General features: G+C 38.7%; 1 protein-coding gene and 1 long non-coding RNA gene across 3 annotated transcripts; one reads left to right on the forward strand and one right to left on the reverse strand.

Annotated features, from left to right (window-relative positions):
• Positions 1-1,120: 1,120 nt before the first annotated feature.
• Positions 1,121-27,658, reverse strand: LOC147339042 (uncharacterized). Of its 2 annotated transcripts, none has more exons than XR_015130227.1 (3): positions 27,525-27,658; positions 1,980-2,069; positions 1,121-1,892 (listed from the first exon to the last, which is right to left on the reverse strand). It is a non-coding gene; the product is annotated as an uncharacterized LOC147339042 (long non-coding RNA). The 2 variants fall into 2 exon arrangements; XR_015130226.1 differs by lacking the exon at positions 27,525-27,658 and adding an exon at positions 6,428-6,520.
• LOC147339043 (uncharacterized) lies at positions 16,783-18,757 on the forward strand. Its single transcript, XM_086287963.1, has one exon. It carries the CDS (start codon positions 16,887-16,889, stop codon positions 17,580-17,582), a length of 696 nt encoding a protein of 231 aa, XP_086144089.1. The 5' UTR covers positions 16,783-16,886; the 3' UTR covers positions 17,583-18,757.
• Positions 27,659-27,852: the final 194 nt, after the last annotated feature.

Raw genomic sequence — 27,852 nt, forward strand, 5'->3', positions numbered from 1 at the left:
AAAAGTTTTCTTGAGTAGATTTCTTATGTATACACCACAGCAGAAGGTTGAAGCCTTTAGCAACTCTGTCAGTTTGTGTGTGACCCAAATTATGGCGTAATCATAATAAATCTGAGGGAGAGCCTATTTATTTTCAATTCTAGGGTTTAAAAAAAAGACTCAGAGAATCAACCATGTGCTGGTACTGTTGAATAAACTCATGAGGTGAACTCGTATCACGTTGCAAAGTTTTCCACACGAAGGCCTATTCGGGATTATTTTAAGCTGTATGAACTGAATTCATAGTGTTGTTTCTGCTGCATTTCGTTTATGCTGCATAACAACAAGGTAGGACCAAGTGGATCCAACTTGTGTGGTGTAACAACTTGGTGTCAACAGCCAATTATTCAGTGTGTGCTGAAATAGTACTTTTGTGCTTCCATCTGTTTGGCATTTGCAAAAACATGCTCTTTTTTCAGGTTGGATGGATTGTGTTTGATCTGGATACTGACATATGCAGCTTATACTTGAATTTAATGTTTAATATTATATTCAGTATGCTCCACTGTAGTTTTAATAGAGGAAAAAGTATTTTTATTTCTCTGTTGGCAATATTTAATCTTGGGTAAGTTAAAGTTTTTGTTTTATAAAATTTTTTGTATTATAATGAGGAAAAATGTGTCAAATTTATGAATGACTCTGCCTTTTTTTCAGACTTATATATTTAATAGTGCTGTCAGCGTTGATCTTGTTACAACGGTGTTAACGCCATAACTGCATTAATCCGGCAAATGTCCGTTAGCTAGTTAACGCGGATTGCCCCGTGCTAGGGGCTGCAGGGCACTAACGCATTAGCTAACTGTGCTAACACGTTGACACCGTGCAGCCCTCGCACGGGGCGATCCGCGTTAACTCGCTAACAGAGATTTGCCGCGTTAATGCAGTTATGGCATTAACGCTGTTTTAATGAGATTAACACTGACAGCACTATTCTTTAAATTAATACAAAATAATTTTTATCTGAGTGTTACTGATATTGAAATGCCACATAATACATTTGTTGACATAACATTGAAGTGAGTTTGCTCGTTAAGGCCCGACCCTCATTACAGGTAAAAGGGTAGGGATATTTTCACTGTTTCTGTTGTTATTCTCTTGCAACGAGACACTTTGAAGCACAACGGCCATCAACATTGCATGGAGGCAAACCTCTCTGGCCTGCTGATGAATTCACTGAACTTAGAGAGGGGTTTTACCTTCCTCAGGCCTGAGTATCTATCCCCTCAAGACAATATTGCACAGACACCACGAAGGCAATATTTGGCCCATTCCATCACTCTAATTCACTCCCTCCACATCCATATTTCATTCAGCCTCGGCTTTAATGAAAGTCATGGCAACTTCACCACCACTGGAGTCTCCCTGCACACACATTGAACAAAAAAAAGAAAAGAAAAAATCATAAATAAGGACACTGGCCTTCATACAAAACAATATAAGAGTGACTGGGGCCCGAAAGTTGGGTGGAGAAAGACGAAGATGAAGTGGGGAGGGGGATTCAGCTGCATTGTAGTTGCCTAGAAGAATCTGGCTATCTCCCATCCCCAGCCCTACTTTTCCTCCATCTGACAACCCCTCCTTCTACCACGTAGACAAGTGCCTGTTTATCCCAGTGCCCTTCAGAAGACATTAACACAGGTCTCATGTGCAGCCCTGTTATCTTCCACTGGCCTGAATATGCTTAGATTTTAAGTAGGGTTTGCTGTGTTGACTTGGGCATCTATATCCCAAGGAAGTGAAGATGACATCCTCACTAAAAGGCTGCGGGGATACTGGGCTGGGTGGCACAGCAGTTACATGCATATGCATTGCATTTACATAGCCCCGTCCAGCTGGATACGGCGCTGCATTACCTAGAAGAGCAAAGGAGAATGTTTTAGGTTGCTAATGCTATGAAAAGTAAAATTCAGCATTTTTTTTAAAATCCTCCTGCAACTTACTGCATTTACAAAATAGGTACTTTAAAAATACAGGTGCCTTTATCCATTGTTTGTCTCCATTTTTTCCTCAAATATCACTGTGGTTTACCACTAAAGAAAGAAAAAAAAACAGTCCAGTTAATTTCTGCTAATATGGCCACTTATCATCTTATGTTATGGTAATCCTATTTTGTAAGTAGGTCCAAACATGCAATACACAAGCACGGTATTGATCTTATTGTCTAGCTTTAACCAACAAAGTAAACGCCATGACAGCAAAATGTCAAACATCTACAAAACTGGCGTGTCTGAAATATTTATTTGCCAGTCTTTAGTTAGCAACAAGTTACACACATAAAGGCTTTATTTATTACAGTACATATTACAGTACCATACTATAGGAACTGATCATATTAAATTGTGAATGGCAGTAAATTACTTGCACAGGATGTCCATTTCATGCAGTCTAACCACTTGTTTCATGCATACAGTTGGCATCAGTTGCTCATTGGCTCTGCAACATCATAACTGCAGTGGCCAGATATATGAAAACTGTAAATTCATTACACTAAAACACACACAATAAGATGAACAAAGCTGTTCTTTATCTATTTTGATAGACTGATTGATTGTTTTTTTTCTTTTGGAAGAATACTATTTCTTATGTGGCAGTAGAACACATCCTTTACCTGCATTTGTTGAAATACATGTATCAACAAGGTTTCAAGTCAATGGTCTAAAAACAAATACAGATGAGTCTATTATGCTATTACAGCCACTCAGAGCAGTATGATGCAGAGGGAGATAAAGAACAGGCTGAGCCCATCAGAGGACATTAAATAGGACCAGCTCTCAATCTCTCAGTCTCTCCTCCCTGTGCTTTCACAGGGAACCAGCAGTGCAGAGGAGGTGGGGCTGCTATAGTGCGGCAGGCCAGAATCACACAAGTCCTGCAGAATTACACAAATAAATTGATACCAAACTCATATGCTGCTGTGTACATAATTCAGCTGAGCTCAAATCAAACATAAACAAATTCTGGGCAAAGATAAATCATTTTTGGGAAATTAAAACAAAACAATTACCCCATGAACAAAATGTGACATTTAAATTGTTATGCATCTCATAACATCTACGGGACCTTTTTCATTTCAAGCATCAGCTTTGAGTTTTTCTTTCAATAAAAACCAGAGGTAAAGATGTGTCAGTATAAAAGCAACTCCAACACAGTTTATTTAGTCTTTATCATAATGAGTATATCCATGCAGAGAAAGCGGAGATGCTGTTAGCTGCAGGTGAAGACTGACATGTAATGACAAAGTGTTTTGATTTGAATTGTGTATGTAAAGAGGATAGTCGCAAATGAAACGAGGGAGGGAAAACGCACACTGCAAATATCCCCCGGAGCAGCGCCTTTAAAGAAGCGGGCTAAGCATTAGGTATTCAGTTAGCAGATAAAGGCGTTCTTTCCACTCATAATCAAAATATACAGTAATGCATCATTTTCTACCAGATAGCTAGAAAAGAATTAGCTCAAATTATTTTAAGTTTTTGTTAATTACTTTTGGAGCCTGAAGCAGCTCATGCCTCTGAATTGCCAGAAAGTTTAGAATCACTCGGTCAAATTAGCTGACTTATAATTCAAGCACTTATCACCCAACTCTAAAGTAGTGCTTTATGAAGCATCCCGGTTTTTATCTGTATGTACACCTCCAATGTGATCACATGGCTAAATGATATTTCTGCTAACACTCATCCCTTAAATTAAAAAATGCAGTGGGCGTGCATTTCTGTGGGCATAATCTAATACTCTTGATCTCAATGGGGCATTTATGGAGAATTTTATAACTCTAATTATCTGAGCCCATTACAGTATATCAACTTTTAGTGGTCCATTGTATTCCCAGTATGCGCCAACTGGACAGATGCCTCTGTGGCATAGCACATTTATCTCAACTTAGAGTAAAAATACACCAGTTCAGATAATGTTCCTGCGGAGCAAACTCTCCTTTTTTTGACTCAGTCATTTAACAGGTGGGTCAGAGCAGCATGAGGATGGCCTTACTGTCAAAAAGTGACACCCAGGTTTTAGCCTCCATCTGTGACTCAAGGGTCACATTTGCATACAAAAACAAAGTTCAGCAGATTAATAACTCTAATAATATTAGCATAGTAATAGAAACTCCACATATAAGCAGGCATTTGATTGACAGGATTTGATTAAATTAAAACAACTTAGATAAAGGACACACTAAAGAATATGCAAATATGTAATGCAAAAGTTTGCCGTTTGTATCTGGAAGCCCCACAGGGTCTTGGCTCGGTCACTCTCAACCACCCTTGACAGTATATGCCATTTCGACTTGGAGACTTCTGGGGCATACTCAGCACACATTCCTTTATACTAAGGCAGCCACTTGGTTATGGTGTTCCATGTATGCTGTGTCGGTTAGCATCTTGCACCCTGCTGTTATGTCCTTGATTTGTCCAGCCGTTGGTGGGATTTCTCAGTATCAGCCACTTCTTCTGTCTGCTGGTGGTACATGCCATGCAGGAGCCTGTCCTTCCATGATGGTTTCTCTTCTCCCTCCTTTTCTTTCTTGAGCTTCTGCTGCTTGAGGCATTCGCTAAACACACGATTGGTTGTGACCATGTTCCTGATGTACTCTTTGATCTTAGTTGTTTCTTGATAGTGGTTCTGACACTCAGTGGTCTTCAGCCTCCTTCCGTCTGCTTACCGTACAGTCTCAGGGTGCTGGATTTGGGGTAAAAGCCTCCATGCATGGTAAGGAGTTTTCTTGTTTTGATGTCACCTTACATCAAGAAAGTCCTGGGTTCAAATTCACTTCCTCTCACAGTTAGATTAATTGGTGATTTTAAATTGGCTTTAGGCTTTCTTGCATTAGCTCTGCAACAGACTGGCAACAAGTCCAGAGTGTACTACGCTTCTCATCCCATTACAAATGGGATAGGCAACTGGGATAGGCTCAACAGTTAGCGTGGTTTAGGTAATGTAAATTTAATATAAATATGATGATATAAATTTGAGTCTGTTTCTGCTGGAGGTTTTGTCCTATTAAAGGGGAGTTTTTTCATTCCCACCATTGCAGTGTTTGCTCAGAGAGGGTCGTGTGATTGTTGGGGTTTTCTTCAGTACTGTAGGGTCTTCACATCATAGTGTGAAGCACCTTGACGCCACTGTTGTTGTGAATTGGTGATATGTAAATAAACCTGAATTGAATTTAGGATTAAGATAAACTATTGCTATAAAGCCTCTGCACACACTGCAGCTTTCTTGCACAGTGTTATCAGCCACAGATTACCCATTTGTTCAGTAGTTAAATATATCTCCTAAAGGAGAGACATATGATTTTAAATGCATTTTTAAACATCCTCATAGCTGCTTGTAACTACATTGCAGTCCAGTGCAATTTATTGCTGCTTATGGATGCTAAATAAGACAGACCTGCCTTGCATATTAAAGCTGTGGGATAGGATAGGAACAGATTTCTTCCTAATGTTTTGTAAAAATTCTTTGCCTCTGAAACATGGGCCCCCATGCCATAACAGCCGTTAGCTCAGCCCCTGACAAAGCTGTTAATGTTCTGCAAAGAATGTGCAAATTGCAGAAACGAGTCCAAGTGTGGGCAGAAAACACTTCTGGTACTTAGAACCAGTGATGGAACAAATTTGGTCAAATTGGTAAAGTGCCCAAAGGGAGGAGGGAGATGTTCCACGGAAAACCAATTCCAAGCTTGGGTGAGCTCAGGATTGTTTGGAAACTCTCCAATCTGGGGGCCTGCATTGAATTGCATGTCAGGCAGAGACTGTTAAATAAGATTAGAATAAGGACCAAGAGAGCAGCACAGGTACCCACAGGATGGCTGTGTAATGTTGAATCACAGGCACTCTTTAACAGCCATACATCAGCTGCAGCAGCGTTGGAAAAACGTTACATGAGGTGACACGTAAACTCAGTGGACAGTTGCAGGAAACACAAGAGGTTTTTTTTTAGTACATTATGAGCTCTGTTTGGAACAAGTCCTACTTCCTGCTTTGATTTATTCCTCGTAGCACCAATTAGGCTATGCCCACTCCTGGAGGAGCTGAATGCCGGCGATGGATATGTCATGGGATGGTATGATCAAAGCAGAAAGAGGAACACAGAGAGAAAGAAATGTCATTCATTTTCACATTTATTAGGCTTTCATGAGTCTTGTATTTCAGCTTGTAAAAGCAGCCACTTCTGCAAAAATGCAGCTTAAATCATAAAAGACCAGAATGAAGACCTTAGAATGAAATGAACAGAAACATTATCATCTTTTGATGAGCACTACAGCGAGCTAAAGTGACAGAGAGGTCTTGAAGCTTACAAACACAGAGCGATCCCTCTCTCCCTTCTCTTTGGTGCAGTTCATCAAGTGCAGTAAATCATTACGTGAGAAACATTTAAAAGGAGCTGTACTTACTGCTAGTGTCTCCGTTTTACACTGAATGGTTCTGGACATAGTAATCACTGGAATAATGGCAGAGAGGGGTGGAGTTGCTTTGTTCACATCCTGTAATTTAAACTGAATAAAAAGCAATGGGGTGATATCGTAGGATGAAATTGGACACATTTATTTTGATGTTTCAATAGCCACTCAACAACTAACACATATAACAGCTATAAAACACTTATGGTAAAAATGAATTTACCAGTGCTCCAACTCACAGGAGGAAACACGGTACTTGTAAGTACTCGTCCATCTCATTATTGAGGCTAATTACTGTACAGACAGCTGGACACTTATAAGCAAGGTTTTGCACGGTTTGGTAGGAGTACATGTGTATTCTTTGAACAAAATTCCAATAGAAGAAACTATACTTTATTAATTAAAGCATTCAGAAGCCAAATATTTTCAAGTTGGTGCTCTTTTTTTTTGTTGTTGTTCTTTTATGGCAACAAAAAAAATTAAAAAAGCACTTTAAATAATCACATAAGTTCCCAATGCTGTTTCCTCATGTTGCATTGCACTTTGGGTCACTTTACTTTCAATTACAGCTGAGCTACTGAAATAAATTTTCACCTAAAATTGTGTTGACATGTGGGTTTTTAGCCCATCTGGGGGCAGCACAGAGAAACGGTAAACACCAGAAAGCTATATAACATCTACCTTTGAAGCTGATCTAGAGAGCCTACCAACAAACAATTGCTAATTTATACATGCAGCTATTACACAGCAACATTAGGATGTGTTCCTAACCGCTAGGCGAATGGAGGTCCAACATTCACTTTGTTTTGCCTCCTGAGCAAAATATTTGGGTCTTAAGCTGGTAAACACTCCAGTGTGTTCACCAGCTGGGAACTTTGTCAGCCTGGTGCTTAGTGCTGAGCAGATAGCATACAGCAGGCTTTTAGAGCTTTTATCTAAAAATACTTGCTTGTGAAAGTTAATGTTGACGAGGGCTGTGAGAGTGAACCAAAACTGCAAAGATACGGGTCAGAAAATCAAAACAATACGCCGAAAGATGCTAAAGTGTGCCACAGATAGCTGCCGTAGAGTCGGGTGATAATTCCCTGTGCGTTCATCCCCACGAGTGACCCCCTTCACCCTCAATAATATTTATGCATAAATATTGATTAGCGCAGCTTTAAGTTCACAATTCAAAACCATCCTATCTGCTGTTAGGAGCTAAACTAATAAAATATTTACGATGCAAAACCCATCTATAATCAAAGCTACTGCTAAAGTGTTCCTGGAAGTATGTGAAGTGGAAGTCACAGATTAGTCTTTTCCTACATATTTAAACAGGAACAGGCCAAGGCTAGAAATCAAGCACACTATTTCACAAACAATGTAATTAGAATAAGTATTATATGAAGAAATACCATTTTTGTTCAGGTGAAGGGAGTTTCTTACTAAATTCAAGGGTGTGGAATTAACAGGCCACCTTCCTTCCAATCATTCTCAACTTAGTGCTGTTTGACTGAGACAGATGGGGAAGGTAAATCAAGGCAGCTGAGTGAAGAGGACTGCTGACAGCACATTAGAGCCTCTCTCAATGAACTGTCACAAGTGCACAGTGAAAGTAAAGTTTGATCATACGTGGCTGCTGTCCTGTCAGACATCCTTAAAAGCAAATGGGGCCTAAGTGCTGCGGAGCTCTGAATGAGCTTGAGATGACAGTTGTAGCTGGTGCAAAGAGAGGGCATCGGCACTCCATCCTCCATCCTGCAAAAGGACAATGAGGTGAGAGGGACTGTGGCTGCATCTCACACTCTGCACCCTCACCGTTGCGGTAAAACCATCTGACAAAGTGTCAGTCTTCCACATCATCATCATCGCATCATTAAGGAGTGGAGCTAAAGTTTTATGCTGCTTGTGCAGAAAGGTTATGAATATGTGCCTACACTCTGAAGCATACTTACCAAAATGGAGAGCTAGATTAAAACTCAATTTTTACCATAATAACTGAGAATGCCAGCCATTGCTGTTAGAGGACAAACAAATCTCTAAACAAATATATTTTATTAAGAGGTTACGACAGTTTCAGTGGCTATAAATAATTCCCTGTTTAGATTAAAATAACAGAAGTGACTTATAATGTGGAACTTCAGATTTAAATTTGTCTTCAGTGCACTGGTCAACATTATAGCATTGTTCCACTGTTTCTCTTTGTGTTGTGGTTTGTTTTGTTTTACTCTGTTGCCATTGGATCTCCTTTCAGCTCATTGAGACATCATATTGATATTGACATGATACTATATTGAACTTTACAAATATACGCTAATGACTTACAGTATGCATGAATTTTGTTAATGGCCAGTCTTAAAAAGTCTTTCATTGCTTCCAAGGAGACATCATTTCTTTTCATTTCTTTTTAAAGTAGTCTTGAGCAACAGTTCTCCAAGCTTTCTAAAGGTCTTCCAAAAGCTTCCTCTAGACATTTGCTGCTGTTTCACTCATTTTCCGTCCAGTCGTTGTACCCTTGTTCTCTTTGTCTATTTTGTCTATTTGTTTGCTAAGTCATGAATCATTCAAGCATAAAAAAGGAACCCAAGAAGTGCCTAACTCCAGGGTTGATAAACTGTATCTTTAGGTACTTTTTTACTAGCAGCCTGTCACAAAAACACATTATTTTCTTTGTTGAATCTACAAAACATCTCCAAGATAACACAGTTTGACAGGCATAAAATAGTACTTTTGCACCAGCAAGGTGATTTCCAGAGATCTATTAGCTGAAAACTTGCCATATATAGGAATAGTGTGCAGTTTGTCCTTAAAGTTCAGTCATTTTCTTAGATTATTTAACAAAAAAAGAATTCTGTACCCGTAGATATACACTGATCAGTGTCTAATTGTATTTTTTCAACGAATGCAACAGATGCGTTCGTATAAACTTACTGAAGAATGATTCATGGAGAATGCTGACATGGAATGATTCCATTCCATGTCAACTGACATCAGGGTTCAAAAACACAAGGATGTGCATAAACATACTTATTTTTTTCCTGATATTGTTGCAGTTACTTATTTTCAGCAGATTAGATATGTGACCCACACATCTCCCGACAGCTGACAATGATGACAACTAAGCTATGATTATGCCATGTGAGTTAATGTTAGGCTCAAGTGTCCTAAAAATGACATTTTACCTCAGATGAACATTGTCACAACATGTCTGTAAGCGTCCAAGTCCAACAATGTTAGATTCACTTTAAAGAAAGTTTCACAAACATTGAAAAACAGGAGCTAGCAGAGGCTAACAGCAGCTAACAGAGGCTAACAGTAGCTAACAGAGGCTAACAGCAGCTAATAGCGACAAAACCAGCAAAGTTCAGGATATCCTCAACCACTGACCACCAGTGTTGGGAAGGTTACTTTTAAAATGTATTCCATTACAGAATACAGAATACATGCCCCAAAATGTATTCTGTAACGTATTCCGTTACGTTACTCAATGACAGTAACGTATTCTGAATACTTTGGATTACTTAATATATTATCATGCTTTTTACAACAACGTGAATGTACTACTGCTGTGTGATTTATTACTGTTACTGAAAGGTCCGCGACTCCGAACTGTAGTAAAGGGACCTCTGACTAATACAGCGGGGTCCCTGTCGGCTCGTAGCCGAAAACTAGCTTTACTTTGTTGTGTGGGTCAACTTTTCTTGCGAGAGACAGAGAGAGGCGTTGAAAGGCTGCTCCAACAGAACTTATTGTTTTCGGAGGAAAACACGAACACGGTCTACAGTCCAGTCTTAATAGCTTACTTACATCTGGGCTCAGGCACTCTTCTTGGCTGCAGTGGTTATTATTATATTTACATGCTTCCAGCTCCCGTTTTTCCTCGATGACAACTCGTACCTTTCCACTCCCCCTTTTCTCCCTCCTCGCGCTCACAGACCCATAACGTGTATGGCAGTCCATTCTCCCTGCAACACGGACTACACTGCCCATGATGCTACATTCTTTAGAGCTATGCTTGTAACATTCTGCCTGTTAGCTTAGCACAACAACAACAACAACGAAAAGGCGCTCTCTCACCCAGGAAACACACAGTCGCAGAGAAAGAGAGAGAGCGTCGCCCTGTAACCATGGCAACCATAACGCTGCCGCCTGGAACAACAGAACATAGCTGTCAAACAAAACCCAAACAGTCCTGACCCGCGACAAAATGAAACAGGAAAGTACCGCAGTGTAATCCATTTATTTCAACAAAGTAACTGTATTCTGAATACCACCTTTTTAAACGGTAACTGTAACGGAATACAGTTACTCATATTTTGTATTTTAAATACGTAACGGCGGTACATGTATTCCGTTACTCCCCAACACTGCTGACCACAGTATCAATGTCATGGTTTTTGGGTTTTTTTTGCCAACAACTGACAATGATCCCAAACAAACTGCCACCTCAATAAAAGCATTACCTGGATGGTAAAACACACAATGAACGCTATCAGTCATGGGTTTTCTTCCCCAGGGCCTGGAGCTCAACATTACTGAAGCAGTGTGGGATCATCTTGACAGAGAACAGAACAAAAGGCAGCCAACATCTAAAGAAGAGCTTTGAATGTCCTTCAAGGAGCCTGGTGAACCATTCCTGAATACTACTTAAAGAAATTACATGAAAGTTTCCCTAACAGTGTTCAGGCTGTGTTAGAATAAAGGAGATCATACTAAATATTGTCCTTTAAGGTTGTTAGAATTGTAAAAACGTTATTTTTGCTTTATATACTATATTTCTATGTACATTTCAATAAATTGCTGCTCCTATTTCCCCCCCTTTTTTTTTTTTAGCAATAAAAGAACAAAATGAGGACAGCAGTATATAATGATCCACTACAATAAAACAAAGACTTTTTTGCAAGTTATATGAGACACAGGTAAGGAATTTAGACTTTTAAAAAAAGCAGTAAAAATTGAGTAATCTGTTACAGAAACTGAATAGAAATAAATAATTATTCACACATTACTCTGAGCAATTTCCTCAACATAACTATTTACATTTCTTCTTCTAACCTGATTTATAACAACACAACAAGAGCTACGGACTTGTCTTGCACGCGGAGACTTAAAGTAAATTGGATTTCTTTCCTCCATCGCAGAGCTCCCTACCTAATGTAAAACTTGCAGTTCCACTTTAGAGGATGTGAAAGAGTGGGACATCTCAAAAATAGGTCTACTTTCAAAACTCAAACATCATATTTATGTTTAATTTGCCTTCAAGTTATAAATAACTATTTTGCACATAAGGTATTGAGATACTTTTGCTGAATGCAGGAATATGAGCACCTTTGGGTGTCAAAGTAAAGCTATTTCAAACGCAACTGCCCTTCAGTTGTGCACCAGACGGAAAAAGTCGAGCTTAATTAATGTCTCTCATAGCTTCTTATTAGACTCAACTTAGAAAACTTGGAAAACTTGTAAAAACTATAACTTTTGTTTTATATGTTATAGTTCAATGTTTTGTTTTAATATTATCCCATGAGGTGAAAGCTTTTTAGGCAAATCTTTATTGCAGCTTTAAAAAACTTAATCAATCATAACCAATCTTTAATGTGTGTAATTGGAAAGCAGGCCACCTTAAATTAAAAAGAAAGAAAACACAATATGGCTGTTACCGTGGGAATTAGTAGAAAGCACTGACATATATTTAATGAATAACTTACAGGCCTTTAGACCAACAGTGGGTAGAGCCTTGTTTACCTGGGCCCAAATCTGCACTCCTACACCGTATGCTACTTCACTCTTCCATTAGTGTGTGTGTTGAGGCCTGTGCCCACTGTTTAGCCTGGCGCAGAGGTACTTCTAGCTGTAGGAATATGGTCTCCCACATATTTTAAAACCCACTTTCAGTTGCTTCCCAGTGGGCCAGCAAACCTTATCTCTGATGCAAAAGAACACTTTCATAAGTGCCCTGCTGGAGAGGGAAAACACACAAACAAAGAGATATTCAGACATAGATTGGACTTTGTTGTTCTCAGCCAATTTGTTTGGTAGGTGGTATGTGGGCAAATGGGCTGTTTTTTGTTGGGGGGTTTTCAACCCAAATGTACTGTTTACACACTTAAAAAATTTACAGGATGAGTGAGTAGATGTACATGTACATTCGATGCAGTATCATCATTATGCTATTAAAAATGTAAACATTTCCAGAGGCCTTTTTAGGGTCCCAGTGTGAGACCATTTCTTCTACACTGGTGCTTTCAGTGTTGACCATTTAACACTCAAGTCATAGCTGTCCTCAAGGGAGTTTTCCCTTAACAAACATGATAAGCTAGCTCAAAAACGTGGAACAAAGGACAATAGCAAAAAAACAACAACAAAAAAAAAAAACGCCCAAAAGATGGTCCGTCTCATTCTAGCTGAATGCTTTTAACGTGCCTGTTCCTTAGACAGACATAAACTCTGCATCTAAAAGTGGGTCTGAACCAGGAGAAACAGCCATTAGGGGCAATTCAGCTGCATGAAAGTAGTGTCTGACAGGTCCACTCTTTGTGACAGATGCCATTAAAACCTGTAAAATGCGATACTGGCACTTTAAGGTTATATCATTTTACCCTTCAACTCTGGCAGCCCATCTGCTCAAAAATAAGAGCACGCCACTTTGTTTTAGGTCAGGCAACATCAGTTTCTTCACTACACCAAGTGCATTTCTTTTAAAGTCAAATGGTAGGGAATGTTGCAAAAAGTCTGTAAATGAATAATATTTGTTTTACCTACAGTTTGATGTCAATATCCTCTCATGACAAAATGAAAGCAATATGACCCTGATTTAAGCGCTATACTTTATTAAGCTTTGAATCAAAGCTCCATTTTTTGAGCCGCTACATATACAAACAAGAAGCTACAGAGAGAAAAAATACTCAAATGTTCATTGTCGCCAAGGTTCAGATGACAATTATGACAGCCCAGGTTTAATCATAGAATCGGGTAGTTCATTTTCTCAATGTCAACATGAAACCTTGTCAAAAAATGAATTCTGTCTTTCTCTCGGGAGATAAGCAGGCTCCAGTGCACCGGGCTCATTCAGAGGAAAAAAACTCGCAGGTCACAAGGCAGCGACTTGCATGTTTTCTTATTTTTTTTTCACCCTCTCTCTCTATCCTCCCCCTCTCCTTTTTTTCTGAAAACCACCCAAGAAGAGATTAATCATGAAGGGAAAACTCAACTTCACCCTCTAGCTGCAGGTCACAGTTCTTATTTCGTGTGGAATTGGCTTTCGGAAAGCAGAAGGCCTGCCCGGGGGCCGGGACCTGATATGAGAGGAATTTGAGAATGAAGCAGAGGGGATTGATTAGCCCACTTCATATCCCACACTCCGTAAGCACAGTCCAGCTGCAATCTAACACACCGCTGAGCTGAATAGACAAGAGAAATTGGATTCCTTCCTAATATTTAACCTTCAAGTCAGCTCTAACAGCTGTTGATGGGTTGCTCTCCCAGGTAGTTACAAGAGGACTTTTTACATGTTACATAGAGAGGGAATAGCAAAGTGGGAATGTGATGACTTTTCTGTAGGTTATTCAATTACACTGGTGCAAAGAGCAGCTAGGCCATTGAAGCACATCATCTGCATGCCACTGCACTGAGGGATTTAATTTTACACCTCTACTTGTCTGAACAGCCTGTGTGAATATGTGTGGGCACACACACCACTCACATACACACACACACCACTCACACGCAGCACTCACATACATGTGCACAAGCAGGTGTATGAACATAAAGAGCAATTAATGCCACAAAAGTTGAGGGTGCAGCTAATGGATGGATCATATACTGACATAATGACGTTGGCTGTCAAAGTAGACCTATTTCAAACTCAGAGCAAAAGGCCCTCTGCTGCTGCTGTGTTTTTTTTATTTTATTTCCTTTCACCAGCAGATGTTAGAACAAAAAGCAATGGCTTCAATTCCTTACACTTAAACTTCGCGTAACATACCATTTAGATGTCTGTCTTTCCTCATCTGTACACAAACCCAGATCAATGTATAAAAATATAAAGCACGCACGGATAAATGGCGCATCTCAGTAACTCTTAAGACACCCGTGATTGCAGTGGCTTCATTTACAGGCCAGTTTGATCGTATCCACCCATCATCTCTCGTGCCAGTCTCGGGGAAGTGTTGATAAGAGAGCAGGATGTCATCAGGCTCTTTTTCTCAAGTCATTAAGCCATACAGTTTATTCCAAGCAAAGTGTTGCCCATTTGAATGAGCACATTAGTGAATGTCTTATGATAATTAAGTGCTTGAGTTGCAGAATTGCAGAATCGGATTCATTAGTAGAGTCACACATTTTTTATTAGCACCTCATTCTGTTCCCGGGCTGCTGCAATGCCTGTTGACATGCAGCCTACCCCCCTTTCCAAACAATGAAGAGAAATTCAAGCACTGAACTTCCATGATTAGAGGGATTGTAAAACTCATGGACTTGAAAGTAAATTTAGCTGATTTTTATATTCCCCATAAGAATTTAGGTCAATTTGCTAAAGCATACTTCAGGCGCAGGAAAGCAATCCAATAAAGCAGTCTGGTACAAATCTATAGATAAATGATGCTTCACATTCAATTACAGTGAGGATTTTATCTTTACTTTTCAATGATTTTGTCAATTAGTCAACACAGTGTTTCTTAATTCATCAAGGACTCTGGCCTAGTATTAGTCAGTGTGTGAGCATTTATTAGATTAGCAAAAGCAAGGGGAGAGAAGAGAAACAAATTGGGAGACATTCTTTTTTTTTTCCTTGCTAAAATAAATCCACTGGTAAAAAGAGCAGTCCACATTCTCATAAAGATGCTTGTCTGTTATTAGATAATGATCTTCCTGGACTGGTTTCATATCAGCAAACATAAAAAGAAGATAAACAATTCCTTATTCTATGAATTCTGACACACTGACTATTGTGCAAATAACACCCCAGCAGACCAAACCAATCCACCGGGGAACCCATGCATGGACCATGAAACTATACTCTCAACACAGATTAATTGGGGGAAAAATAACTAATTCTGACATTCCCCGAAGAGGTTCTTTCATCTTATAAATACTTGCTGCAAACTTGAGTATTTTTGCTTAAGTAACACAACACTGTAGATGATAGGATTCGTTTGGCTCAGCCTCAGGGGCCCGCCATGACAAAGAACACTTGTTTAGCAACTGCATAACCAGGTCCCAACACGGGCCTGTGACTGTGCCCAACTTCACCTAGAAACCGGCTCCATTTGCATTCTGCCTCTCCAGACACCGGGCGACACAATCTGAGGGGATACAACATCCCAGAGATACCAATGGAAGCTCACACATAAATTAGTCTTTGTTCCCCCATCTCTCCTCCTTTGCTTCTCCCGCTACTGCTCCTCCCCTCTCCTCCTATTTGTCCCATGGCTTCTTCACATCACAGTTCATGCAAAGGAGAAAGTGAAATCCAACTTTAGAGTTTTTCCACCTAATTACAATCTGTATTTACTTTCCCGGGGCTGCTGGGCGACCCAGCATATCTGCTTTTTTCGAAGTCTTGAACCCAATGTTTAATTCAGTGTTGAATGTGTCCTTTGGAATAATGAAACAGCACTGCAAATTAAAGTTCACACTAAATTCAAACCCAGAAAAACTGAATCATGTGCTCATATTGAAAACATGTATCATTTGTCTACAAAGTAAATTAGCCATGTTTTGGAATCACACATCTAATGGAACATGTTCCTTTTTAATCAGTGCAGCTGTTTAGACGTTTAGCATGGATTTGCATGTGCTTTTACAGCTAATTCATTTGGTCCAAACCAAAAACCAGTAGTGTGAAACCTCTCACTGACCACATGTATGGACCAAATACTTGATCCAGCCAAATCGGGTGGTCTTGGTTTGGATCAAACTAAACTATAAATAAAGGCCTTTATTCATTGAGCGCATTGCAAAAAAACAACGTGATATTTAGAATTTTTCAGATCCAAACTTGTCATGTAATATATTTACACACCCAGCTCGTTTAGTTTTTGTGGAAAGTTTGTCCTCAAAAAATGCACTGTGAAAAAAGATGAAGTCAACATCAAGCAATAATGAGCTGGTTCTGATGTTTCTAAACAAGAAAACTGAGATTCTGGGTTTGTCCAATTCTCACGAGAAAGCAGCAGCAGAGAGAACTTAACAGTTTGGGCCATTTGTTTCACTTCCTGTTTGCCATTTGTTTGGAAGTTGTGTTTTGATCGTGTCCTGTGGATTTTTGAAATTTGGCCATCAATTTCTGGAGCAAAGACTACTCACATTGTTGGAACTTTTGGTACAACCCTGTCTGGATTACGACTTTGATACAGGATATTGGACTGGACTAACGGAGTTAACGAGGTAATTGCAGGCTAGCCAACGCGTTACCAGGCTAACAGCTGACTGAGGAATCAGCTGACCGAACCTGCTACCAGGGTAACCAGATAAAATGGGGCCGAAGAGGACACCGACAGCTGAGGAAGTCGAGGACATTAAAAAGTCCCTTGACTTCATAATGGAGGAAATTTCTACTATCAGGTTGCAGCAGAAAAATATCATTGAAATTGTGGAGGAGGTAAAGCTCCTCCGCATCCAAAATGCCGAAAAAGATAAAAAGATTGCATACCTGGAAAGTAAGGTCGCTGACCTGGAACAATACTCCAGGATAAACGACGTCATCATCACTGGGCTCCATATTAAACCCCGGTCATACGCTCAGGCGGTGACCGCTGACAGCAACGAGGAACCTGGAGAGCTTGACATTAGCTCCACGGAACAACAGGTGGCTGCTTTCCTGCGGTCCAAAGGGATTGCCCTGGACTGTAACTCTGTCGAAGCATGCCACCCTCTTCCCAGGAGGAACGGCAACATACCGGCTATTATATTAAGGTTTGTAAATCGAAAGCACAAGATTACGCTGCTGAAACAAGGAAGAAAATTAAAAGGATCTAATGTCTTTATCAATGAACATCTAACCAAACACAACGCTGAAATAGCCAAAAAAGCGCGACACCTTAAGAAGCTGGGAAAAATCCAAGGCACTTGGACGACGAACTGCAAAATATTCATTAAACTAAACGGATCACCAGAGGAAGCCAAAGTTCTGACCATTAAAAATATGGCGGATCTCGAAAAATATCAGTGAGCAACACGATCTGGACGGCAAACAAGGTAACAGACAACCACACACTCACTTATGACACACACTGGAAGGAAGAACTCAGATACATCTGGAAGAATCAGCTGCATCAGTCAGACAGTTGCAGAATATGATCAATTGGAACTGAAAACATTTAACTATATGGATCACAATACACACGACTTGGAATATGAAATAGATCCAGACAACAACTTTTTCTCATCTAACAATAACAATTGCTGCTACTATACAAATAAAGACTACAATCAGAGGATTAAAACTGAGAATAAATTATCAATTATCCACTTTAACTGTAGAAGTCTCTATGCTAATTTTAGTCATATCAAAGAATATCTTAACCAGTTTTCACATCCATTTAGTGTCATTGCCTTATCAGAAACTTGGATCAATATGGAAAAAGGAACAGACTTTGAACTGGAGGGTTATGAATTCACATTTATAACTAGGCGAAACAAAGGAGGAGGAGGAGTGGCCTTGTATGTGGACAAATCCTTGAAATTTAATGTGGTGGAAAAGATGACGATGGTGATTGATAATGTACTAGAATGTATTACAGTTGAAATTTGTAAAGAAAAAAGTAAAAATGTAATCATTAGCTGTATATACAGAGCTCCAGGTAGTAGTATTGAGACATTTAAAGACTGGATAGAAGAAACATTTATTGAAATAGCTCGCAAAAAAGTTTTCATTTGTGGAGACTTCAATATTGATTTGCTAAACCCAAATAAACATAAAACCACTGAGGAATTTATAAACACAATGCACTGTATGAATCTATTCCCTAAAATTACTAGACCTACCAGGATTACATCACATTGTGCAACTCTCATAGACAACATTTTTGCAAATGACATTGAAAATAAGACTGTAAGTGGACTCCTGATTAACGACATAAGTGACCATCTTCCAATTTTTACAATCTATGATAGGAATTACAAGATCAATAAAATGGACAGTAAAAAAGAGTACAGACGAGTAAGAACAGAAGAAAGAATGAATGCATTTAAAAAAGATTTATTGAAGGAAAACTGGGGTGAAGTATATCAGGAACAGGACGTTAATAGTGCTTATAATAAATTCCTTAGAATATTTACATTACTGTACAATACCAACTGTCCAATAAAGCAATATAGTAGGAAACAGAAATATATGGACTGTCCATGGATAAAAAAAGGTCTGCAAAATGCATGTATAAAGAAAAATGCTCTATACAGAGAGTTCTTAAGAACGAGAACTAAAGATGCTGAAATCAGATACAAAAGATATAAAAATAGGTTAACTAATATACTTAGATTTAGTAAAAAGGAATACTATAAGAAGCAATTAGATATAAATAGAAATAATAATAAAAGATTATGGGAAATCCTGAACAGTGTTATAAAATGTGGGACTGGACAAAAGAACTATCCCAAGTATTTCATTTGTAATGACCATGAAGAATACAATATGGATGTTGTGGCAAATAGTCTCAATGAATTCTTTGTAACTGCTGGACCAAATTTAGCAAGAACAATCACTCATCCTGGGAAAGCACAGGAAAAACCCGATACACTGATTGACAGAAATCCATATTCTATGTTTCTCACAGCCGTTGATGAAAATGAAGTTCTTGAAATTGTCAAAAAATGTAAAAATCACAAATCTTTGGATTGTAATGATATTGATATGATAGTGGTTAAAAGAGTCATTGAGGCTATTATAAAACCATTTACATACATCTGTAATTTATCATTTCAAACTGGTCGATTTCCAGACAGAATGAAAATAGCAAAAGTTATACCTCTATACAAATCTGGAAACGAACACCATTTCACAAACTACAGGCCTGTCTCTTTACTACCTCAATTCTCAAAAGTTCTTGAAAAACTGTTTAAAAACAGACTGGAAAAATTTATAGATAAACATAAACTACTCACTGAGAGTCAGTACGGATTCAGATCAAGCAGATCAACATCATCGGCACTATTAGATTCAATAGAATACATCACAAATTCCATAGACAAAAAGCAATATGTGGCTGGGTTATTCATAGACTTGACAAAGGCATTTGACACTATAGATCATGATATATTAATAAGAAAACTGGAACGTTATGGTGTCAGAGGGGTAGTTTTAGATTGGGTCTGGAGTTATTTAAGTGACAGAAAGCAGTTTGTGAAAATAAATGGTGGTTGCTCCTTATGTATGGACATTGCTTGTGGTGTACCCCAAGGGTCAGTTTTGGGTCCAAAATTCTTCAACTTGTACATTAACGACATCTGTAAAGTGTCCAAAGTATTAAAAATGGTTCTCTTTGCTGACGATACAAACATTTTTTGCTCTGGTGATGATCTGCAGAATTTATTGGAGGATATGACTAATGAAATAAGTAAAGTAAAGTTCTGGCTTGATAAAAACAAATTATCATTAAATTTGAATAAATCTAAACTTATGTTATTTGGAAATAGTAGTTTAAATACTAATGCAAAGATTCAAATAAATGGTGTTGATATTGAAAGAGTCAGTGAAAATAAATTTCTGGGGGTAATAATAGATGAAAAACTTAACTGGAGAGCTCACGTAAGATATATTCATTCCAAAGTATCACGAAGCATTGCAGTACTAAACAAGGCAAAACAGGTATTCGACAGAACATCACTTCATATTCTCTACTGTTCACTGGTTTCACCATACTTAAGCTATTGTGCAGAGGTCTGGGGCAATAACTATAAAACCACATTACATTCACTTTTTACTCTTCAAAAGAAAGCAATTCGAATCATCCACAATGCAGGTTATAGGGAACATACAAACTCACTATTTTTGCAGTCTGAAATATTGAAAATTGACGATATAGTGAAATTCCAAACAGCACAAATTCTATTCAAAGCAAAAAATAAAGAACTGCCAGGTAATATTCAGAGTATGTTTTTTTTGAAAGAAGGAAGTTATAATTTAAGGGGTTTTTGTAACTTCAAAACAATGAAGGTACGTACTACAAGAAAAGGCTTTTGTGTTTCTGTTCAAGGAGTGAAACTATGGAACAAACTGAATATGGAATTAAAGCAATGTCCAAACATAAAACTGTTCAAAAAGAGTTATAAAAATATGATCTTCTCGATCTATAAAGAAAAGGAAAATATTTAAATTAAGTGAATGTCTCTATTTAAAAACAAACAAACAAAAAATTCATGATGTGATATTATAGTATATAGTATATCAGAAATCTGTTCACTATTTTTATTACAAATTATATCAGTAAGGAAGCTGACTAAATATTCACTGATAATTTATGGGACAGGGGTGGGATTAAATAAGTGTATACTTCTTCCCACTCCCTTTCAACATGTAAATTAATCAGAATGTTTTTTTGTATGTAATTTGTATAGTATATTTTTTTTCTCTCATTTCTTTTCTAAATGTACTTGTATATTGTTCACATGTTGAAATAAATTACCAATCAATCAATCAATCAATCAAAGAGTAGAAGCTGGATTGCGACCACTTTTGTACATATTTCAGGATGTCAGTGGGGCAATTTGAACTCTTGCTGGCAGAGTTGGGACCACATCTGAGGAGGCAGAGAAATAATTTCAGAGAGCTGATTGACCAGGAGCAGTATGTATCTGAGGTAAAATAGTATTATTGTGCTCTTTGTATATTCAGTACCTGTGCGTGTTTTGAGCTTCAGCGCACCTGTTGCAGAACGCAGTGGTCTGATTGGTCAGATCTGTTTATTCCGATGCAACAGCTTCAGTAAGAATAAGTGAGTCTGAAAAATATTTTTAATGCAGGAAGTATTTGCACAGATTTTTAAATAGCTGGTGTTTAAAAGAATTGTGTGCTAGTTGAGGCAGGTTTGGACTTTCAGACTAACCACGCAAGGTGCACAGGCCATCAGAACCACAAAAAATGAAAACATAGAGGAGATGCAGTTTTAATGAAAATAACAGACATTACAGGTGTTTTCTCCTATGATGAGAGTAAGGGGATGAGAGGATAGGAGAGCAATATTACCTGAAGATAGAAAAGCTGCAGTAAAAATGACAAAGTTGAGACAGACTGTCATTTAAACAGTTACAAGGACCACCTGCCGAAGTGACAACACTCTGTTGTCAGATGCAAAAGCTGTGCTTTTGTTTTAGCACCTAGTGAGCTCTTAACGGCAAAAAGCCTACAGAGCAGAGAAGCACTTCCTCCAAATCGGTCCATTTGACTCAAGAAAAGGAAGACAGAAGACCACTGTGGTGTGGACTCTTTCAAACCCCCACCCCCACCCAATCCTTGACTATCCAGACAGCCCCACTCTTAGTTGGCACATCATTTGCTTTTGCTGCAAATGTGATCATTAATTGACCCTTCCCAGTGAAACTTCATATACCCATGACACTTTTTTTTCATAGTCTAATTAAATATAATTTTGAAGCTCTCTAAATCCAACTTCATCCAAATGCACAATCTAATTTTTCATTTGCTTTTGTACATGATATAAGACATCAAGTCAATAATTTATTAAATTACTTTTCCCATTCATTTTCTTCTATCTATAATTGATCTCTCCAGCTGAAATTCTGTTGTTCCTCTTACTCAGCCAGTCTACAGAGAGTCTGCGTGACATCACTGTGAACAGGGCTTGTACCTCACCGTGCCCTCACTGGAAAACACACTCACACAACCAAAATCACGCGCACACACACACAGCTGTTTCAAATAGCCTTACAATGAGCATATAATGCCTGTATGTTCACCGCCAATTCATTGATTCTTTCTCTCAAACCAAGAACATTATTTAAGAATGCACAAATGCATTAACCAGTCCTCCGTAGAGGAGCAGTAGGCTCGATGCTCAGTAGCATCGTACTCTACTAGATCAAATAATTTCTTATTTCTAAACCGTCCGGGAAGCTTTTATGCAGAGACCCTGGCACCACTGTCACAACTCAATGCCACAAACAAATAAATTGGACAATAATATGAATAATTTGTCTATTTGCAAGTAATTACTGGTAACCAAAGATCACAGTTTGCTCGTAGCTGACCTTACCTAGGTATTATTTTGAATGATGATCCGGTTATGTGTCGGTTACACCACAGTGAGAGTTTTGCCGGGAGTTGTTGAATACTAATGATGAACTTCTAACAACAGGGCACCAGACCCTTTCTGGATCTGCTTACAGAGCTCTTTTCTCCATATTCACATTAAAATGCTACTAGTTGGCTTAGCCAGGTGCTTCACCACTGCAAGAACTTCAAAGATGTTTACTTTTATGTTACAGCGGGGCCCTGCCAGGAGAAGTTTCTCTGTGTACTTTTCTAGAGTGGCTTACAAATACTGCACACCATGCTGCCTTTGAGCTTTTTTTCTGGGCGCAAAGAGCCTTCTTCTACCTAAATGACCTTCAAATTGTTTCGGCCTTGGTCTCCAGAGCGATCCCTGCAGTGCAGTGCATCTCACCAGGTAAGAGCGAGAGTTCAAAATCATGCATCATCATCATGCAGGGAATGGGAAGTGAACTAACTTTTGCCTCACTAAATAACAGAAGTCCAGGTGCAACCTTGACTTTAATGCATCTTTAAGGTTTATGGCCAACAGCTGACTTAGTGTGCTTTTACTTGGGGGTTTTTTGGCCTCGTATGCAGGAGCAGGTGTGTTTGGTGCCTCTTGGGTAATATCCTACGTCACATGCATCACATAGTAACCATTTCAGTCTGCAACATTCATAGTTTAGACAAGGTTCGATGAAGGATCTGAGCTGCAACAGCAACAAATCAATGTCTCTGTGAAAGACCACGGGACAGCCATGTGGTGTGCTGCCTGTGATAGTGAGCTAAATGATGCAGCATGTGTACTGGCACATTAAAATTTGTTGTATTTCCACTAAAAGAGAAAAATCACATGTAAAATGGTTTTCAGTGACCTTTTTGACTGCTTTTTTTCGACCTAAACTGTTGATGAGTCGAACAGAGAACAAGGATCAGGAGAAGAGACAAACAGCATAAGGTCTATAATTAAATGTTCACATTTAAAAAGCTATTTATTTTGTTTAATTTTAAAATTACAGTGCATCAACGAAACTATTTCCATTCCTTAATTATAATTTCCTTCTTGAGTGGGATTTAAAATCTTCAAATCTTTGAAAATGTGTTGACTTATTATTTCTTCATAAGAAATAACAAATTCATTTATAAAATAAAAGATCAAATTTAAAGGGCCTTTGACCTGGATAGCCGGCTCATTATCGCATGTCAAAGAAAAGCTGAACACTTTTGACAACCATGTACAGCAGAAGAAGATCAGAGGAAGAAATGGGTTGTTTCAATTTTCTCAAAATGCCTTTCTGCGATTGAAATGAACTGAAGGGACATCAAACATTCTCAGCTGCGTAGCTCTCAGAGGGAAGACAGACAAAATTATTTGATGCCATCTGAGGCTCACCAGTGCTAAGGATCACAATACAGCTAGCTGACACGCTGGTGATTATTCATGGCACTCACGCTTATTATTGTGGAGAGATTGAACAATGGTTTTCTGTTGCGGGAAGTGAACAGTTAGAAGTTCTACCCTCTGTCCTAAGCTTTTCTCTCCGCAGTGAAGCAACACAGCGAGGAGGGATGCAGAAATCTTTCTTGGGCGTAATCACAGTTCAAATAAATATTTACCGTGCAGTCCGAACGTCATGCAAAATCCTTGTGATGCTTTTTTGAAGGTAGGCGTGATTGTTTTATTTCATAGCAAAGACAGATTTTAGAGTCTCACTCATAACCACAGTGATGGCAAACACTAGTTATTAAGGCCCCATCTCGAAGCCTCAAACTGATCACTGCTATCTTGGTGTTTTCAAACCAGACATGACGAGCAAGGGGTGGAACTGACCGAACACCATGAAACAGTGCATGCTTATACTGCGGCCATTATTATCGCTGTTTGTGACTCCAACTGGGACCACAATTTCCAAAATGAACATCCTTTGTATTAAATAACACTGAAAACTAGTAATTAAGAGCATAAAAACATAAAATTAACTGAAGTGTACAATCTGATTTCTTTTTGCAACCAAACGAGCTGCCCCCTGTTGGTTACTAGAATAAAACGCAGGTTAACGCGTAACATACCAACGATTTGTCACGGCCCGAGGCGTCTCAAAGTAACATTAAAGGTACCCTTTCAGGTCCCTATGAGATGCTCCGGATTCTCAATTGAATCCAATAGAACGCCGCTCACGGTGGTAACACACACTTAGAGCAGAGGCTCCAGCGGTCCATTCGAGCCCTAACCCTAACCTTAACCATAACCCTGTCAAACAATGTTTTCCAAAGTGAATCATGATCAGAGCGTAAAACACATTTACATGTATAGATTCATTCCAAACGGCTTTCATGCTCCCAAACATGTAACATACCGACGATTTGTCACATAGTGTTGGTATGTTACGTGTCGGGATGAGTTGTTAAGGCACGTTCACATTGGTTTTGTCTTTCAGAGAAAGAATTGGCTTTTAATGACAGTTTGGGCTCTTTGCTTTATCTGTAGGCTACACATATAAAGAGGAATGAAAATTAACTAAAGAAAAACCATTTGGGGTCTATATATATATAGATATATAATATATAGATAGTTATTGATCCAACATATTCAAAGCAATGTAAAGAGATTTTTATTTTGAATATTAATGCTTTAAAAGTTTCAAAGAGGTTAGCTGAGTGTCTGGCATCGACACAAATTATATTGCTTTTCTCTTTGAAGAGCACCAGTAAGACTTTTCGCTGAATTTCCGCTTACTCTACAGCAACCAGACGCGTGTAGCTCGTGTTTTACCATCTCCCACATCCATCATTAAGTCAAGAATCATATCAATACTCGCCCATTTCCCCATTTGGGGTGAGCTGAGTAGATCAATTCATTTAAAAGGAACCACAGCCAGACATCCGTTTTAGAGATTAGTGCATATATTGGCTAGTCAACTGATGGAAGGTTGAAGGTTCATTAAGTCAATGGAATCCTTAATCAATAAGCAAACTTTAAGTCCAGGCTTTTATGGAAGACTTTCAGCTGCACATGTAGTTACACTGGTAAAGCACTAAGCTATCGTTATCATGATGTTAATATTCTTGTATTTTACTCCCCAACTTTTGTGTATTTTGTCCTTGGTAAACAGCTAGCCTCGTAAAAGGTTCAAGCTATTTGTAACAGGATACTTCAGTGAAGTATTTGGAAAAGTATGAAATGCAGCCTTAGAGGAAAGATTTTTACAAATATGTTTCATAACCTTGGTACTGAGATGTGGTTTTGGGATAATCATAACAGCGATTTATTGTTCCATTCTCAAAGTCAAAAAACTGGTAATCTTGGATAGTCAAACACACATGATAACCATCAAACTCATGCTGTCAGTACAGTCCAAGTGACAATGGGTAAAAAGTCAGCAGTATCCTCAATCACTGGGTTTATGTAAATCTTTCAACTCAAGTTTGTGTCGATGGTCCGATGTATCCCTCTCCAGCTAAATCATGGGGCATGCTCAGGCTGTGATTCTTAAGAGTCACTCGTGTCCACCTGAATTATTGTTTGTCTGTAATGCGGGGGAAGAACTGGAATGCAATGAGAAGTGGTTGTGCCCTCTGATTGATTGTTAAGTGTTGTCCAAGAGCCCATTGCCAGACTCCACTTAACGGCCTGCACAGCAGAAAGCAATCAGTGGCTGTTACTAAGGGTCTCGTGGGGATGGGCCCAGTCATGATTGATCTTCAGTGGATCTCTGAAGATGTCTAAGAGGACAGGGTTTCAACACAGTTGTGTTCAGGTCAGAGTGAATGCCCTCAAACTTGAGTGTGTGGCATCATGTCAAGTGAAAACTTTGGTTAGATCAACACAAATAACCTGAAACTCTTTTCTTTCATGGATTTAACTTTCCTTGTGAGGAGAAAATAAGACATATTGATATGTGTCATTGCAAGCGTACTGTCACTTAATTGGCAAGACAAATTTGGGCATTTGCATATATTATTCATGCAGTATGTTAACTTCAAATTGCTGCATGAGAAAGTGTACTCTGTCAAATAGTAAATCCCCGCAGATATACTACATGTCCCCAGGCCCTATTGTATCTGAGGACGCACGCATAAACACACACAGCAACCTTTAGTACCAGGCAGCAGAGCTGTCGGCTCTCCAGTGGTGTGTCAATGTGTTCAGTGACCACAACGCCTGGTGTTAGTCTCATTACAGACGGATCAAAGGGACATGAGCTTCATAGCAGCGGGGACTCTCTTCAGCCCCCCCGAGAAGCAATTCCTCCTCTAATCTCAAAGGTCACATTTAGTCATTCAAATATAAAACAGCGTCACATCATTCACACCCAAGCGACCCGCTAGTCTTCTCCAGAGCAGAGGTTCAAAGGAAAAAACACAAAGCCTATTCCATATAGAATTTAAATCTTAGTGCATGCAGGCAGTTTGTAAAAATGCAGTTCATCTCTTTGTAACAATTAGCTTCTTAATTTCCCATATGGTATATTTTATATAGATATAGTAGTGATTAGAAATATAAATTGTGATTCCAGTTATAGCAATTCATAGATGAAGTGCTGTCCCTGGATGGGGGACCTGAACTGAACTTGATGATAACTTTGTATTCTGTGAAATTACAGCCTAATAGTAATGACCTAACCTGGGCTAACTATAGACTGTATACAAAATATGGCAGAAGCTACGGCAACATTGCCCATAGGTTCATGAACTTCTGTTCTGAAGTCTTAATTTTAGCATTTTGGTCACAGACATCTCTCCTGGGAGTCAAAAGTGACTGTATTTGAACAAGGAGGTGAAATGCTAATGCTAGCAAGCTTGGCTAGCATAGCCATCAATAGATTAGATATTTGCTTCATATAGACAGTTAACCTGCTGATTAGTGCGAAGTAACATATAAATGAATATGTGAATTTGACTCACCAAAGAGTTAACTGAATCGATAGCTGCATTAGAAATGTTTTACGAGGCACTATTAGCATGTCGACACCAACCAGTCAATCAAAGTGGCCATACGTCTAATAAAATATTTATAAAACAAAGGTGGGCTATCAAAATAATATCCTGATCAACGATAGATCAAAGGACAAAAGGCTAAAAACATTTTAAATTTAGCTTTAAAATTCAGCCTTTTAAAGTCTTTGGGAACTGACATGTCAGCCTCTAGTGGTCATAATGGGAACTGCAATTTTTGGCATGGCTCTTTTTAGCCCCTCATGTTGCTACTATATGTTATGCAAGTAAATTTAAG

Source organism: Aulonocara sp. 'chitande type north' Nkhata Bay, linkage group LG1, assembly GCF_057382095.1.
Source record: "Aulonocara sp. 'chitande type north' Nkhata Bay isolate Kocher_YH1m ecotype deep benthic linkage group LG1, A_spYH_male_GT1.1, whole genome shotgun sequence".
Taxonomy (NCBI): domain Eukaryota; kingdom Metazoa; phylum Chordata; class Actinopteri; order Cichliformes; family Cichlidae; genus Aulonocara; species Aulonocara sp. 'chitande type north' Nkhata Bay.